Here is a 15,167-nt window from a genome sequence, read left to right as displayed (position 1 = left end):
TTATACAAAAAATGAGTCAGACATTTGCCAGATTAACAGTTCATGTCACAGCAGAATAGTGGTAATGAGAATTACAGCATCTGCCGACATGAAACGAGAAGCATTATTTTTATTGCAGATATTTCCGAATAATGATTTTTTTTTTCTTGACACGTTATGACGTACGCGCTCGTTACAGAGTGTAATAAGCAAGGACTGCTGTCAACAAGTATGTCAGTATCACTAGCCGTGATTAAATGTAAATGTCGATATTGTCAAAAATTTTATCTCAGAGATTTGTAGTTTACGAAAACGAGGCCATATACCAATCCCCACCAAGAGTTACGGTCATTGCACTCCCTTTAATATCTGCCAACGTCAAAAAGTAATCCCGAATCACATGACCCCAAAATTATGTGATCCATCGTACAAAATGGCAGCCTCCATAGAAAACACACCAAAGAAGATGGAAGATTTAGACGGTTTTGCGTATTTTGCCAAGAATGTGATATTTTTTAAGTTGAGTGGGCGAAAGTTACATAGTGAAGGATTCAATTCTTAAATCACAACCTAAATAAGATACAACTGGCGAAGTCATGAACAAATTATACGAAGCCGGCGCTCTATTCATTTTCAAAGCTAAATAACCACATTTATATTAATACGTTGAACATTACGCTTAAAATATAGTGCAGTATATATTCACGCCTTACTTCTTGTACATTTTAGTCGTTTCAAAAGTGATAAAGCCAAGAAAATATTTAAAAAAAAATGAAAAAAGAAGTCACTGAAGATAAAATTATCACGATTCAAGAATCTTGTAAAATCTGAGGCGTTGACAGAGGTGTGTGTTCTTGAAAAGGAACGACAACTCTGGGTAGAGATTGGCCATATACCACACGTATAACCTCGACCCCATAGCACAAGAAGTATTGTGTCAGAATAGGTCACAATTTCAACCAAGAACTTAATCCCAAGTTCACTAAAAAGAGTTGCGAGGACCAATACAAGTTCAACGCCGAGATACAGGCGAAGTTCAACGAGGTCGGTCAAGCTGCGGAGTTAGGTCCGGGGGCCGTCGCCACTTAAGTCTCCGAAGGAATTGCTCTAGTGAGTTACAGACAAAGGTTAGTTAAGTTGGCTGATACCTCGGAGGCCGGATGGAAAGCGATTGGCGAGTACGTAGCGAACCCTATAGCCTCGGATTCTGAGGATGAGAACGGATGGATTTCTACGTCTTTTCGTCGAGCTAGCGGCAAAATAGACATTTGCGTTGTGTTGTTATATGCCAGTCGCTCAGTGGAGCGAGACGTCTTGCTTAAGTATAGTATTAATGCAAGAACCGTGTTGAAAGAAATACCAAACGGGGGCAATTATCGCATTACTGGAAGTGGACGCATAGTTAAAAAGAACAGGTCGGACGAACAGTCGGACGGCACAGAACAGGCAAACGGTGAATAGGGGCATTCCCGACCCAACGATGAACAGTCACATATAACTATCGCGCATTTAAATGTGTGTGGGTGGACAGACTCTAAAAAAGGCTTACGTGTGGCTATCTTAAAAAATGTCCATGCTGATATTGTTTGTCTAAATGAAACTCATTTAAGAGGTATAGCCTCCGTCTATCGATGGATATAAAACATACAACTTTAACCGTGTGGATATTCATAGAAACGCCCCAAAAGGATCGGGAGGTGTGGCTGTTTTAGGGAAAGATACGTTAAATAATTCGCTTGAAATTAAGATTATTGCAAATCATATGACGGTATATTGGGCTTAACATTTGTAGACACCACTAGAGAATCATCATTTATAGTATTTTTGTGTTATTTACCACCAGAAAATTCGCCTCGAGGGCGAGATGCGCAAGGTTATTTTGCTCATCTGTTGGGAAAGATCTATCTTAACTATGAAAGCGATGATATTTTTTGTGTGTTAAGATTTTAATTCTCGAACTGGATCAACCCAGGATATTAACCAAACATTAGATAACGTGCCGACTAAGTTATGTACAATTGTATAGACAATAAAACCAACCAACACGGAAAAGCGTTTAACGGATTTCTAAATGATGTGAAATTTTGTACACTAAATGGTCGTTTCGGAGAAATTTCAAACGCGTACACGTCGATTTCAACAAAAGGAAAGGCTGTTGTAGACTATATATGTGTACCACATGATGGATTAAAACAATGTATTACCTTTAAGATTATACCGTGTAACGACATCGTGGCAGAAAATAGCTTACAGCCCTTGCTTGGAGAAAGGTGTAAAATACCAGATCACAGTGTGTTGTTTTTTCAATTTAGTATCAACTTGACGCTATCAAAGCTATCCAACTTCGGAAAACGACCGATTGGCGCGACACATACCCGTTATGAATTACAGAGAATGTCGGTGGATTTTATGGCCTCTGAAATTTCGAAAATTGCGTTGTTGGATACTATACACCAAATCGATATTTCGCGGGAAACGCAGGCGGATATTGACACACGTGTTGATGATCTGTGTACCGTAGTATTTAAGGAAATGGAGGAAAAACTGCCTAAACGTGTTACAGGAAGAACAACTCAAACACGTTTTCGTCCCCATGAACCGTTTTGGAATGAACATTTTTTCAGGATTGTTAAATAAAAATCCGAATTCAGACGAAGTCAGTGATGTATTTTATAACGATGTGATACGACAAAAACAGTTTTTAGAAGAGGACATGTTGGACCATTTATACGACTCCAATACCACGTTAAACCAGGTAATACAAATCGACGAAATCGAAAAGGTGATAAACCACGCGAAAACGGGAAAATCGCCGGGGTATGATCGGGTTCCATTGGAGGTTTTGAAGTTTCCCGCCATAACTACTGTTTTACACAATTTGTTCCAACTGTGTTTTGACTCTGGTTACATTTGTACATCCCATCAATTTGGAGAAAAGCAATTATATGTCCAATTCCTAAAGACAAATCGTTAGATCCGCGGGTACCACTAAACTTCCGAGGGATACGCCTACTCTCTGTCGTTTCCAAGTTATAAACTGCATTCATCAATAACAGGATTGTGCCTTATTAGATGAAAATGACTTGCTCGTTGACGAACAAAATGAATTCCGTAAAAATAGATCGAGTCTCGACCACGTCCATACTCTCAATTCAATCGTCTCTAATAAACCTACAACATTTGTAACATTTGTGGACCTACAAAAGGCATTTGACTATGTTGACAGATATCTACATGTACTATTATATAAACTTGTCACAAATGGAATAAATGGGAAAATGTACAACGTTATTAAAACATTATATACGGATACGGAGGTATGTGTACGACTCGGAAACTCATTAACTGATTGGTTCTCCAGTGATATCGGGGTAAAACAAGGCGATTATTTATCTCCGACAATGTTTGCTTTATTTATTAATGACTTGGCCGTCGAAATCGACCAGCTTGGTAAGGGGATGTTTATTGGAAATGATAAAGTAAACATTTACTGTATGCAGACGATATAGCACTCCTTGCTGAAAATGAAACTGATATGCAATGTGTGCTGGATCATTTGGATAACTGGTGCTTCGTGTGAATCCGGGGAAATCCAAAGTGATACATTTTAGAAACTACCGTAGGGCGCGAAGTACTTTTAATTTTAAAATTGGAGAACATGCATTGGAATACTCAAGTTCGTACAAATATTTGGGTGTGCTTTTCAACGAATTTAATATTTAATATATATAACCAGTATTGGATTATTGTTCTGGAGTTTGGGGATATCGACCGCATCCTTGTATCGACACCATCCAAAATCGCGGGATTAGATACTTTCTTGGCGTCCATAGGTTTACACCAAAATTGGCCGTAAATGGAGAAACTGGATGGCTTATCAGACAACACGGGAGATGGCTTAACATTATACGTCTATCGAACAGACTCATACGAATGGACGATTCCCGGGTATGCAAAAAAGTTTTTATGTGGGATAAACGTTCAAATAAGGAAAAATCATGGTGCCGCGACGTGCAGCGAGTGCTAGAATATGTAAATATGGAATATTGCTGTGATAATCTTCAACATTGTAACATTGAGGACGTAAAACGTGCACTCGTACACAAATATCAAGATGAGTGGTCAGATAAAGTAAAATTTGTACCAAAACCAAGGAACTTTATATTAATTAAAACCTCTTACCATGTAGAGAACTATGTGTCAATAAACCTTGCAAAATCCGAGAGATCAATCATGGCACAATTAAGGTGTGGTGTACTCCCATTGCGAGTGGAGACTGGACGGTATACAAATGAACCTGTAAATGACCGTGTATGTACTTCGTGCAACTCTGGAGCGGTGGAGGACGAAACACATCTTCTGTTAAACTGTTCACTTTATGATAATGAGAGAAATGACCTACTTCTTAACACTCGTATAACCTTTCAACATCAATCAAACATCGAACTGTTTAAATTTTAGTAAATGACTTTCCCAGGCAAACAGCAAAATATCTGTCGAAAATATTTGATAAAAGAAAAAAAAAATTATTTCGTAAAAATTTTGATTTTGTCTCATTCTACAAGTACATATATTATTTAATTGTTATTTAACCAATGACGCAAGTGATATTTTGAAGGTAAATTTAAGTTAAAGTGACCTATAGACCCTTTGGGTTGGGTGCTAAAATAATATGTGAAACAATGTACACGTATGTAATTTTGATGTATGGACATGTCACTATAATAAAATATATTGTATTGTATTGTATAGATAATTTTATCTCATAAAAAGTGATGATGGAAAGATGATATATGGATGATTATAGTGATATATGATGATGATGATGATGATGATGATGATGATGATGATGATGGAATGAATTTCACTATTTCAACATGTGTGAATGTGTGTATGTGATGATGTCCTGTGTATTGTACATGTACTGAAAAAAAAACCGAAAAAAAAAGAAAAGAAAAAAATTATGTAGTCATTCTCCGGAACACTCTTTCATTATCTGGAATACATTGTCATTTTCCGGAATACATCGTCTTTATCCGAAACAATTCTTCATTATCTAGAACACATACATTATGTAGTTATTCTCCGGAACACTTTTTCATTATCTGGAATACATTGTCATTTTCCGGAATACATCGTCTTTATCCGAAACACTTCGTCATTATCCGAAACACTTCTTCATTATCTAGAAAACATACATTATGTAGTTATTCTCCGGAACGCTCTTTCATTATCTGGAATACATTGTCATTTTCCGGAATACATCGTCTTTATCCGGAACACTTCGTCATTATCCGAAACACTTCTTCATTATCTAGAACACATACATTATGTAGTCATTCTCCGGAACACTCTTTCATTATCTGGAATACATTGTCATTTTCCGGAATACATCGTCTTTATCCGAAACACTTCGTCATTATCCGAAACACTTCTTCATTATCTAGAACACATACATTATGCAGTCATTCTCCGGAACACTCTATCATTATCTGGAATACATTATCATTTTCCGGAACACTGCGTCATTTTTCGGAATACTACGTCATAATCAAGAACACAACGTCATTTTCTGGAACACAAAGTTAGTATCCGGAACACTTATTTGTCATGGTTTTTTTTTAGTGCGTAAGAGACGGTCGAAAATATGAAAACTGCCATCAAGATAGACCAAATTCCTCTATTGGTGTTTTATGTCACACTTACAATTTGCATAAAAACCAACAGCTAGGAAGCTGTTGACCTGTCAAGGTTGTCAGAAGATATACTACTTATACTACTTGTAAACAAGTAGAACATATGTAAACATATACAGATTTGTTTTTTTTTATCAAACATGGTTATAGAGGATACGAATAAACAGTATCATCTCTTAAATAAATAACATATATCGAGTTTCACCTGAGAGTCCTAAGAACAGGTATTCCGACTTCAAGATTATCTGATTATAAGCCTTACGGAATCATTGTGGTAAGCTTGAAAGGGGAAATAACTATGACTAAATTGATTCCCTGGCCCCTCAAAACTTGATATTGGTATTTTACTATTTGAAAGAAAGAGGATTGACCAAATGATTAATCGTTGTTGCTGCTGGTTATATGCAGATCGATTTGCTATACCGTTAAAATATTATTACAAATAGCCGTATCATATTTGATATATTAACGTCTAGTTGAAGATTGATTTTCGTGCATAAATCAATAAACTACCTTGTGTGATGAATGTTTAACAAACATCTAGTTGAATTGTTCCTGATTAGCCATTTTTTATAATAATGGATAGTTTAGAAATAAAGAGGATAGATGACGTCATGAATAGATAGAAAATCACAAGGTCGAAATTAAATTATCCCATACTATGTACAACACATTGTATACCTGTTTTTGTGTTACGAGTAATTATAAACTTTATTTATTTTACAACAATTATGAAACAGGTTATTTCAACTTTTATTGACCACTCTTGTTGGCCCAGATGTTAGCGCGTGGGGGTCTTGGTGTGGGAGGAAAACCTAACTAACCGGAAAAACCCCACGTGCCCGGGCAGGTGACCCAAACCTGTTCACTAAATGATAATCAGTAAAAACACACGTGTTTTTGTGTGATGCATCAATCAATGACAATTGAAACACACGTGTTTTTGTGTGATGTATCAATCAAAGACAATTAAAACACATGTATTTGTGTTATGTATCGATCAATGACAATTATTTACATTTGCATGGCATTGTCACTATATAGCCTCTTTGAAAGCTGTGTCGTTGATGGGACTTTAATTACCATGCATCACGAGACAAAATTCTTAGCGTATTAATACAACACTGACCGGAACTACAATATCCAATATCAATAAACATGACGGCTGCTGAAATATCGCTGGGCATTGTGAGATTTGACAATATCATTGTAAATTTATGTGCAAAATAAAAAATAAAATAAAAAACACTTTTATTACAACGAAAACAAGACCAAGGTCTGCAATATCGTACAAAATACACATCGGTTGAAATCACCAATGCCGGCAATGGAAACAATTTTAACGCTCATGCAATTTATCAGAAATATCGTCTGTTACACTGCACTGATCAACAGGGGTTCGTTACAAATGTCTGAAATACACATATTCTATAGACCTACTGACACAAATGTTACAGACCTACTGATATGAGTCACAGCAGACATAAACCTTTCAGAAATTTTGTAACGAACCTGTGCTCCATCGCAAGATCACGCACTTCAAACGCTATCAGTTTCACGCGTCTCGCATCCACGGTTCCTGATTTCTGACGACATGTCAAATAACGAGGCCGTTATAGAATCTACCGACTGTTGTCAGGTTTCCATACAATCAACAAATAAATTCACGCCTGGATTCTTCATAAAATGAGCGAAGAGAAAAGTTCGAATTAACATCCAAAAATAACTCCCTCGTGGAGGGCAAGGTCGTATTTACGGTGCTCACTGTATTTGTCCATGCGAAAAATTTGTTCCGGGGAAAAATCGAAACAATTTCAAATCTAACTTTCAGCTCAGAGTTCTATGGATAAACTTAAATCACCCTATAGACATATCATACGCAATTGTATTGATTCTGAATTGTGGAATAAAAATGAAGCGTTTGTTAAAATTTCAAAGTACTACTTTGTTCGCCAATCAGCACGCGACGATAAGGCGGGCATTTTTGATTTTAAATATAAATTATACAGCTGTAAGTTAAAAAAGAACATAAGAGGAAGAGAAAACGTGAATATAAGTATTGAACTGTTTTTGTATGGTATTTATGATCATAAATACCATACAAAAGCAATTCAATGCTTAATTAAAACACGTGTTTTTGTGTGATGTATCAATCTGTGTTAATTATCGATCAATGACAACTTAAACACATGTGTATTTGTGTTATCTAACGATCAATGACAATTAAAACACCTGTATTTGTGTTATGTACATGTATCAATCAATGACAATTAAAACACGTGTTTTTGTATGATGTATCAATCAATGACAATGAAAACACGTGTCTTCGTGTAATGTATCAAACAATGACAATTAAAACACGTGTACTTGTGTTATGTATCTATCAATGACAATTAAAACACGTGTCTTTATGTGATGTATCAATCAATGACAATTAAAACACGTGTATTTGTGTAATGTATCAATCAATGACAATTGAACACGTGTTTTTTTTTGATGTATTAATCAATGACAATTAAAACACGTGTTTTTTGTGATGTTTCAATCAATGACAATTAAAACACGTGTATTTGTGTGATGTATCAATCAATGACAATGAAAACACGTGTTTTTGTGTAATGTATCAATCAATGACAATTAAAACACGTGTTTTTGTGTGATGTAACAATCAATGACAATTAAAACACGTGTATTTCTGTTATGTATCCATCAATGACAATGAAAACACGTGTGCTTCTGTGATGTATAAATTAATAACATTTACTATAATACGCGTGTCGTGTCACGCGAAAATCAATACACATTAACAATAAACGAGTTGATAACGATTGCAGAGCTAGAAAAAAATAAGTCTTATCGATTGTGATGAAATTAATCATGCGCGTCAGGAAGTGGTCAGAATCTAACGTTTTATTTGGAACGATTCCCTGTTACACAGGCACACGCACAAAGTCAACGAATTGAGTATTACAGGAATCCCACGCCTTGTTGCTTTTAAATATGTCGAAAAGTATGGGGGCCTGTCAGTGTATGACGAGAAGTATGGAGGCCTGTCAGTGTATGACGAGAAGTATGGACACCTGTCAGTGTATGACGAGAGATATGGGGGCCTGTTAGTGTATGACGAGAATTATGGAGGCCTGCCAGTGTATAACGAGAAGTATGGAAGCCTGTCAGTGTATGACGAGAATTATGGAGGCCTGTCAGTGTATGACGAGAATTATGGAGGCCTGTCAGTGTATAACGAGAAGTATGATGGCCTGTCAGTGTATGACGCGAAGTATGGACGCCTGTCAGTGTATGACGAGAAGTATGGAGGCCTGTCAGTGTATGACGAAAAGTATGGAGGCCTGTCAGTGTATGACGAGAAGTATGGGGGCCTGTCAGTGTATGACGAGAAGTATGGAGGCCTGTCAGTGTATGACGAGAGGTATGGGGGCCTGTCAGTGTATGACGAGAATTATGGAGGCCTGTCAGTGTATGACGAGAAGTATGGAGGCCTGTCAGTGTCTGACGAGAAGTATGGAGGCCTGTCAGTGTATGACGAGAAGTATGGAAGTCTGTCAGTGTTTGACGAGAGGTATGGGGGCCTGTCAGTGTATGACGAGAATTATGGAGGCCTGCCAGTGTATAACGAGAAGTATGGAGGCATATCAGTGTATAAGGAGAAGTATGGAGGCCTGTAAGCGTCTTAAACATGAGAAATAAATGTATGGAGGAATGCCAGTGTTATAAACATGATGAGACATATGGCAGTGTTGTAAGCATGACAGAAGGTATGGAGACCTGTCAGTGTATGACGAGAAATATGCAGGCCTCCGTAGCGTCATATACACGAGGAGAAATAAATGTATGGAGGTATGTCAGTGTTATAAACATGACTAGGAATATGGCAGTGTTGTTAGCATGACAAAAGGTATGGAGACCTGTCAGTGTATTACGAGAAGTATGGAAGCCTCCCAGCGTCATAAAAATTAGGAAAAATTACAAACAAGTGAGAAATATGGAGACATGTTAGTGTTATAAATGTGACAAAAAGTATGTATGTCTGGCAGTGTTGTAAGCATGACGAGAAGTATGGAGACTTGTCAGTGTATGACGAGAAGTATGGAGGCCTGTCAGTGTATGACAGGAAGTATGGAGACTTGTCAGTGTATGATGAGAAGTATGGAGACTTGTCAGTGTATGACGAGAAGATTGGAGACTTGTCAGGGTATGACGAGAAGTATGGAGACTTGTCAGTATATGACGAGAAGTATGAAGACTTGTCAGTGTATGACAGGAAGTATGGAGGCCTGTCAGTGTATGACAGGAAGTAGGGAGCCATGCCAGTGTATGACAGGAAGTATGGACACCTGTCAGTGTATGACAGGAGGTATGGAGACCTGTCAGTGTATGACAGGAAGTATGGAGACCTATCAGTGTATGACAGGAAGTATGGACACCTGTCAGTGTATGACAGGAAGAATGGAGACCTATCAGTGTATGACAAGAAGAAAGGTGACCTGTCAGTGTATGACAGGATGTATGGACACCTGTCAGTGTATGACATGAAGTATGGACACCTGTCAGTGTATGACAGGGAGAATGGAGACCTATCAGTGTATGACAAGAAGAAAGGTGACCTGTCAGTGTATGACAGGATGTATGGACACCTGTCAGTGTATGACAAGAAGTATGGACACCTGTCAGTGTATGACAGGAAGTATGGAGACCTATCAGTGTATGACAGGAAGTATGGAGACCTATCAGAGTATGACAGGAAGTATGGAGGCCTGTCAGTGTATGACAGGAAATCTGGAGACCTGTCAGTGTATGACAGGAAGTATGGAGACATATCAGTGTATGACAGGAAGTATGGACACCTGTCAGTGTATGACAGGAAGAATGGAGACCTATCAGTGTATGACAGGAAGAAAGGAGACCTGTCAGTGTATGACAGGATGTATGGACACCTGTCAGTGTATGACAAGAAGTATGGACACCTGTCAGTGTATGACAGGAAGAATGGAGACCTATCAGTGTATGATAGGAAGTATGGACACCTATCAGTGTATGACAGGAAGTATGGAGGCCTGTCAGTGTATGACAGGAAATATGGAGACCTGTCAGTGTATGACAGGAAGTATGGGGGCCTGTCAGTGTATGACAAGAAGTATGGACACTTGTCAGTGTATGACAGGAAGTGTGGACACCTGTCAGTGTATGACAGGAAGTATAGACACCTGTCAGTGTATGACAGGAAGTATGGACACCTGTCAGTGTAAGACAGGAAGTATGGAGACCTGTCAGGTTAAAAAGTTCGATTCCGGGTCTTTGACCTAGTGGACCGATACTATTGCGATTGGTGTAATACATGTAAATATACCGCCTTTAAACAGTTTTATTTGACGCTGACGGAAAATTCCCTCCAAATTCAGGCGGCATTTCACTATTTTAACAATATATACCGTTCAGTTATTATTTTTCCGGTATGTTACAATTTGTTCACTTCTATTTTTTTTTGTATTAAACAAGAAATCATTTCCAAATGCCTTGATATAGCAGAATAGTGGTTGAACTTTCTAATTTTAAACAAAAAGGAATAGGTATAGCTGCCGATTTATTTATGGACTGCACATATCGAGGCAAGTTAAAACCGTACATGTCCCTATAGAGGATTTTACATGAGTGTCCATATCTTATTGATTTTATCAACGGGGCTCAATAATTTGATACGACACGAGCCTTTTGCCAGTTGGACAGGGATCTACGTGTATGATAAGACTCTGGTAATTCTGAATTACAAAAACTGTCTCTTGCCTTTTTCCCGCTAATTGTACAGTAGGCAGTACTTACATGCTTTTGATGTCTTAATGCAATATAGTCTTTATATCTGTCATACCAAGAATGCGGTAAAATATAACAATACCTGCTTTTATACGATTCTACATTTTGTAAATCCTATCCGCAATAGTCAACAGTATTCTGTATATAAAAATCAAGTGCACTTGGGCCAGGGTAATGCAATTGACCATGTAGCTAATTTAGTTAGATCGACAGTGTAACAATCTGGGGTTCAGGGTCCGAATCCTAATATAACCGAACTAGATTTTTCTACACAGAACACTGTCAAGCCCCACAAGGAATGAATTTCTGATTTATCAAAGCTGTAGCTATACTGGGGAAAACCCCAATGAACAGTTACATTTGTACAGTATTGGCAGTGTGGTACAGGGATCCTTACTTTATGTATATTGCTACGTTAGCTTTCAAACCTATCATCAGTTATTTATCACAATTTCCCTATAGTGTTGAACTCTTTCTGAATGGAGATTTGCATGAAGCATTTAGCATTAAGGATCCCAAACCCACTGCAGGCAAACCACTAGAAAATCCCATAGTTTTTCATACCGAAGAATTCTCCCTTGATTTCGTTTTAAATATAATCTATGTTCGCGAAGTGGGGATGGGTCGGGAAACTTCCGCTGATCAGGTAACTCCGTTGGTAAGAGCGACCACATTTTGATAGATTTTGTTTATTTGTTTTTTATACATCCTATAAACAGTCCCATGTACACTTGTACGCCTCGAATCCACGACCAAGTGCTGGAGAGCGTGATTGTGGTTTATGTCCTACGTGCCAGGTTTTGGTGCTGGGGGAAAGCCGGAGTATCCGGAGAAAATTACCGACCTGCGACCAGAATCTGGCGATAGTCACACGTTGGCCTCGAACCCGCGACTCATGGTGGAGGGCTAGTTATCGTTGACGGTCAGACGACTTAACCACTCGGCCACTGTGGTCCCGATTTTGATCAAAGGACCATGTTTTATTTATTATCAGAGTACTGTTATTGATTTCTTTCTGTATTATATGTATTTTTTTTCATAAAATTTCTGCAAGCTTCGTTTTTCTTTTCAGATGAGATCTTTCTAAGTATTATCTATACGGTTAAGTATTTCCCGCTCTCGGGTTATTTTTACCAACTTGTGCTGCGATTCTTTACTTGATATGGTGCCAATTCGTCCGGATTTTGACTGAAATTCGATATCAATAATTACGTCACCGTGTTAAGTTACTATCACATAACATCGATGTCGAGACATATCTTTTACATGAAACGAACGCCCGCACTCATGATTAGATATGTATTGGGTTAATTTCAAGCATATTCCCTTCGATGTCTAAATTATCGTGCCCCTGCGTGGTTTGCCACACCCGCTGTAGCATAGTTCTGTGTTCGTTGATCTGTGTTTACATACCGGTACACACGTTTCTAGACCTATATACAAAACAGATACCTGTAGGCCTTAAGGCTTATGCATCTCTCTGATCTGCCTCTTCTCTATTAATCTTCATACATAACGATAATATTAAACAAGTTGGCCATTTAGAAAGCCTATTCTTCGTGTTTTCTCTGGGTTTCAAATGCGGAGATGGGGGTCGGGACCTGGATGGTGGTCACATGTATTGTTATTGAGCAGGTGTGCACAATCTCTCGCTCTGGAGAAAAATCATGATTCTGTCAAAATGAATATCCTTATCGGTGTCTATAGAATTCTGCTCTAAAACAAATATGTCCTTGTAAACACCTGTCAAACTAGTCACGCCTCTGTGCGTAAGAATTGTATTAGATAACAATAATTAATTCCTGAAATATTACATCCTCTTGCAAACCAATTACTAGCTTAAATTTATAATTGTCTCCCTTATACACAGATTTTACAAAGCATAGTTAGCTTTCAAAGGAAAATCAATACAACTTGATAGCTACTTTAAAGTAGATGTAAGCTAACTATACGTTCTCCTGTTTAATCATCAATATTGTCACTCGAAATCACAGGGACATGACACATGCTCTATTACTGAAGACACAGTAGTACTTTATATAGTGTTATATTTAGTTAAACATATGTGTATGTGACACGATCCTGTGCTTTGTCTTATATCGTCTTTATATGCATCAGGATACAGGTAGGTCCAAACACATCCGTTAATTGGTACCTCAGGTTTTCAGTACACTCGTTAGAATCAAAGTCTACACAACCTCCTAGCTGTGATACAGCCCTCAATAGAAATGTTGATATAGTATATTTGTTACTGGGTAGCTATTGAGATGATTTTATTATAACACACTATTGGTAATGTTTCTGTAATTGTCCACTTACAAATCTTGCACATTGCAACATCCATGGAAAAGTTCATTATTGATAACAAACCCTTAGTTCGTTTTCCATGCCTCGCTCAGCACATGAGATGCACTTTTAATCCATATGTGTTCAAATCCATTTGAAAACATATAAAATTGATATGCCTTAACAGCCTAGTCGTTTTGCCCTAAATGACTCAAATTGTCGATTTGCCTTAAAACAAAATAATACAATATTATAAATGAACAATAGGCCAGGATATCTAGAGCTTAACACACAATATGACTCACCTATGAGTACCCGCAGGACATCAGCAACTGCGAGACTGGCGTGATAGGCGTTTATCTCCATATGTAGGAATCTTCTTTTCATCATAATAACACATACACTTACGTTACCCACAACACCAAAAATAAACTCCAGACAGAAAATCAGAGTCAGAACAATTCCAGTCACATAACCTAGAGACTTGTTCCGACCGATGGCCAGCGACACGAACTCAGAGTAACTGGAATTGCTCTCGTCCCAATGGGACAGTAATTGTACTTTCCCGGGAGAAATGAGTTCAACATCAATGGAATTGTTCTTTGCCACTACAATTAAATGGAAGAATTCCACTTGGTCCATCATGTCCAATATAAGTGTGCTGGTGTCAACTGACTGTCGCTAGTGTCGCCAAAACCCATCTGGTCTGAGTGTCGTACAAAATGTATATATACCAGCGCGCGTTCCGCGTCACGCTGATAGCTCGGACCCGTTATACAGTGCAGCGCAATATACTTGCTTATCATGCACTCACAACAACGTCAGCTCCAAAACGTCTAATTCTTCAACATCATCTTCCGTAATTTTGTTACACGGTTTATATTTCCTTGCCTTTACAATGCAAGACAAAACACTGCATTTATAGTATTGCTTTCCATTCAGTTAATTAGCATTGAAAATTCCTACTTAAAATGCTTCTTTATCTATGTCCCTGTGTACGTATATATATTTGAAAGGTAAGATAGCTAAGATGCTGTGTGAAAGAGCTAGAAGTGTTGCCAGGCGCGTAGCTACCATGTAAGCCAATAAGCCCGGGCTTGCACATGATTTTGACAAGTATAGTTTTCATGACATTATTTTTTCTTGCTGATACTATAAAGTGGAGTTTAAGTTTTGAATATATAGTATACATATGTAATTCCTCAGATATGATACAGTGTTAATAGTTAGTACAAAAATGTATGAAGTTTAGAAATGTCCATTGCATTAATGGACAGTTCCAGGCGGAACTAAACAGCTCGATTGAGTAAATTGAGAAACTCACGCCTGGCGCAAACGACTCCGAGTATGGCACAGTGGACACAGACAATCAATGTG

At 37.9% G+C, this 15,167-nt stretch overlaps 1 protein-coding gene across 1 annotated transcript in view; it reads right to left on the bottom strand.

The window, feature by feature from the left end:
- Window positions 1–14,544, bottom strand: part of LOC110459031 (pyrokinin-1 receptor-like) — a 204,864-nt gene extending 190,320 nt beyond the window's left edge. Inside the window, exon 1 of the mRNA XM_021511060.1 lies at window positions 14,096–14,544. Coding sequence (XP_021366735.1) covers window positions 14,096–14,435 — 340 coding nt within the window. The 5' untranslated portion in view covers window positions 14,436–14,544. The remainder of the gene's footprint in view (window positions 1–14,095) is intronic.
- Window positions 14,545–15,167: the final 623 nt, after the last annotated feature.

This window comes from Mizuhopecten yessoensis, unplaced genomic scaffold, assembly GCF_002113885.1.
Source record: "Mizuhopecten yessoensis strain PY_sf001 unplaced genomic scaffold, ASM211388v2 scaffold9935, whole genome shotgun sequence".
Taxonomy (NCBI): domain Eukaryota; kingdom Metazoa; phylum Mollusca; class Bivalvia; order Pectinida; family Pectinidae; genus Mizuhopecten; species Mizuhopecten yessoensis.
This window is presented reverse-complemented; position numbering and strand designations above follow the sequence as displayed.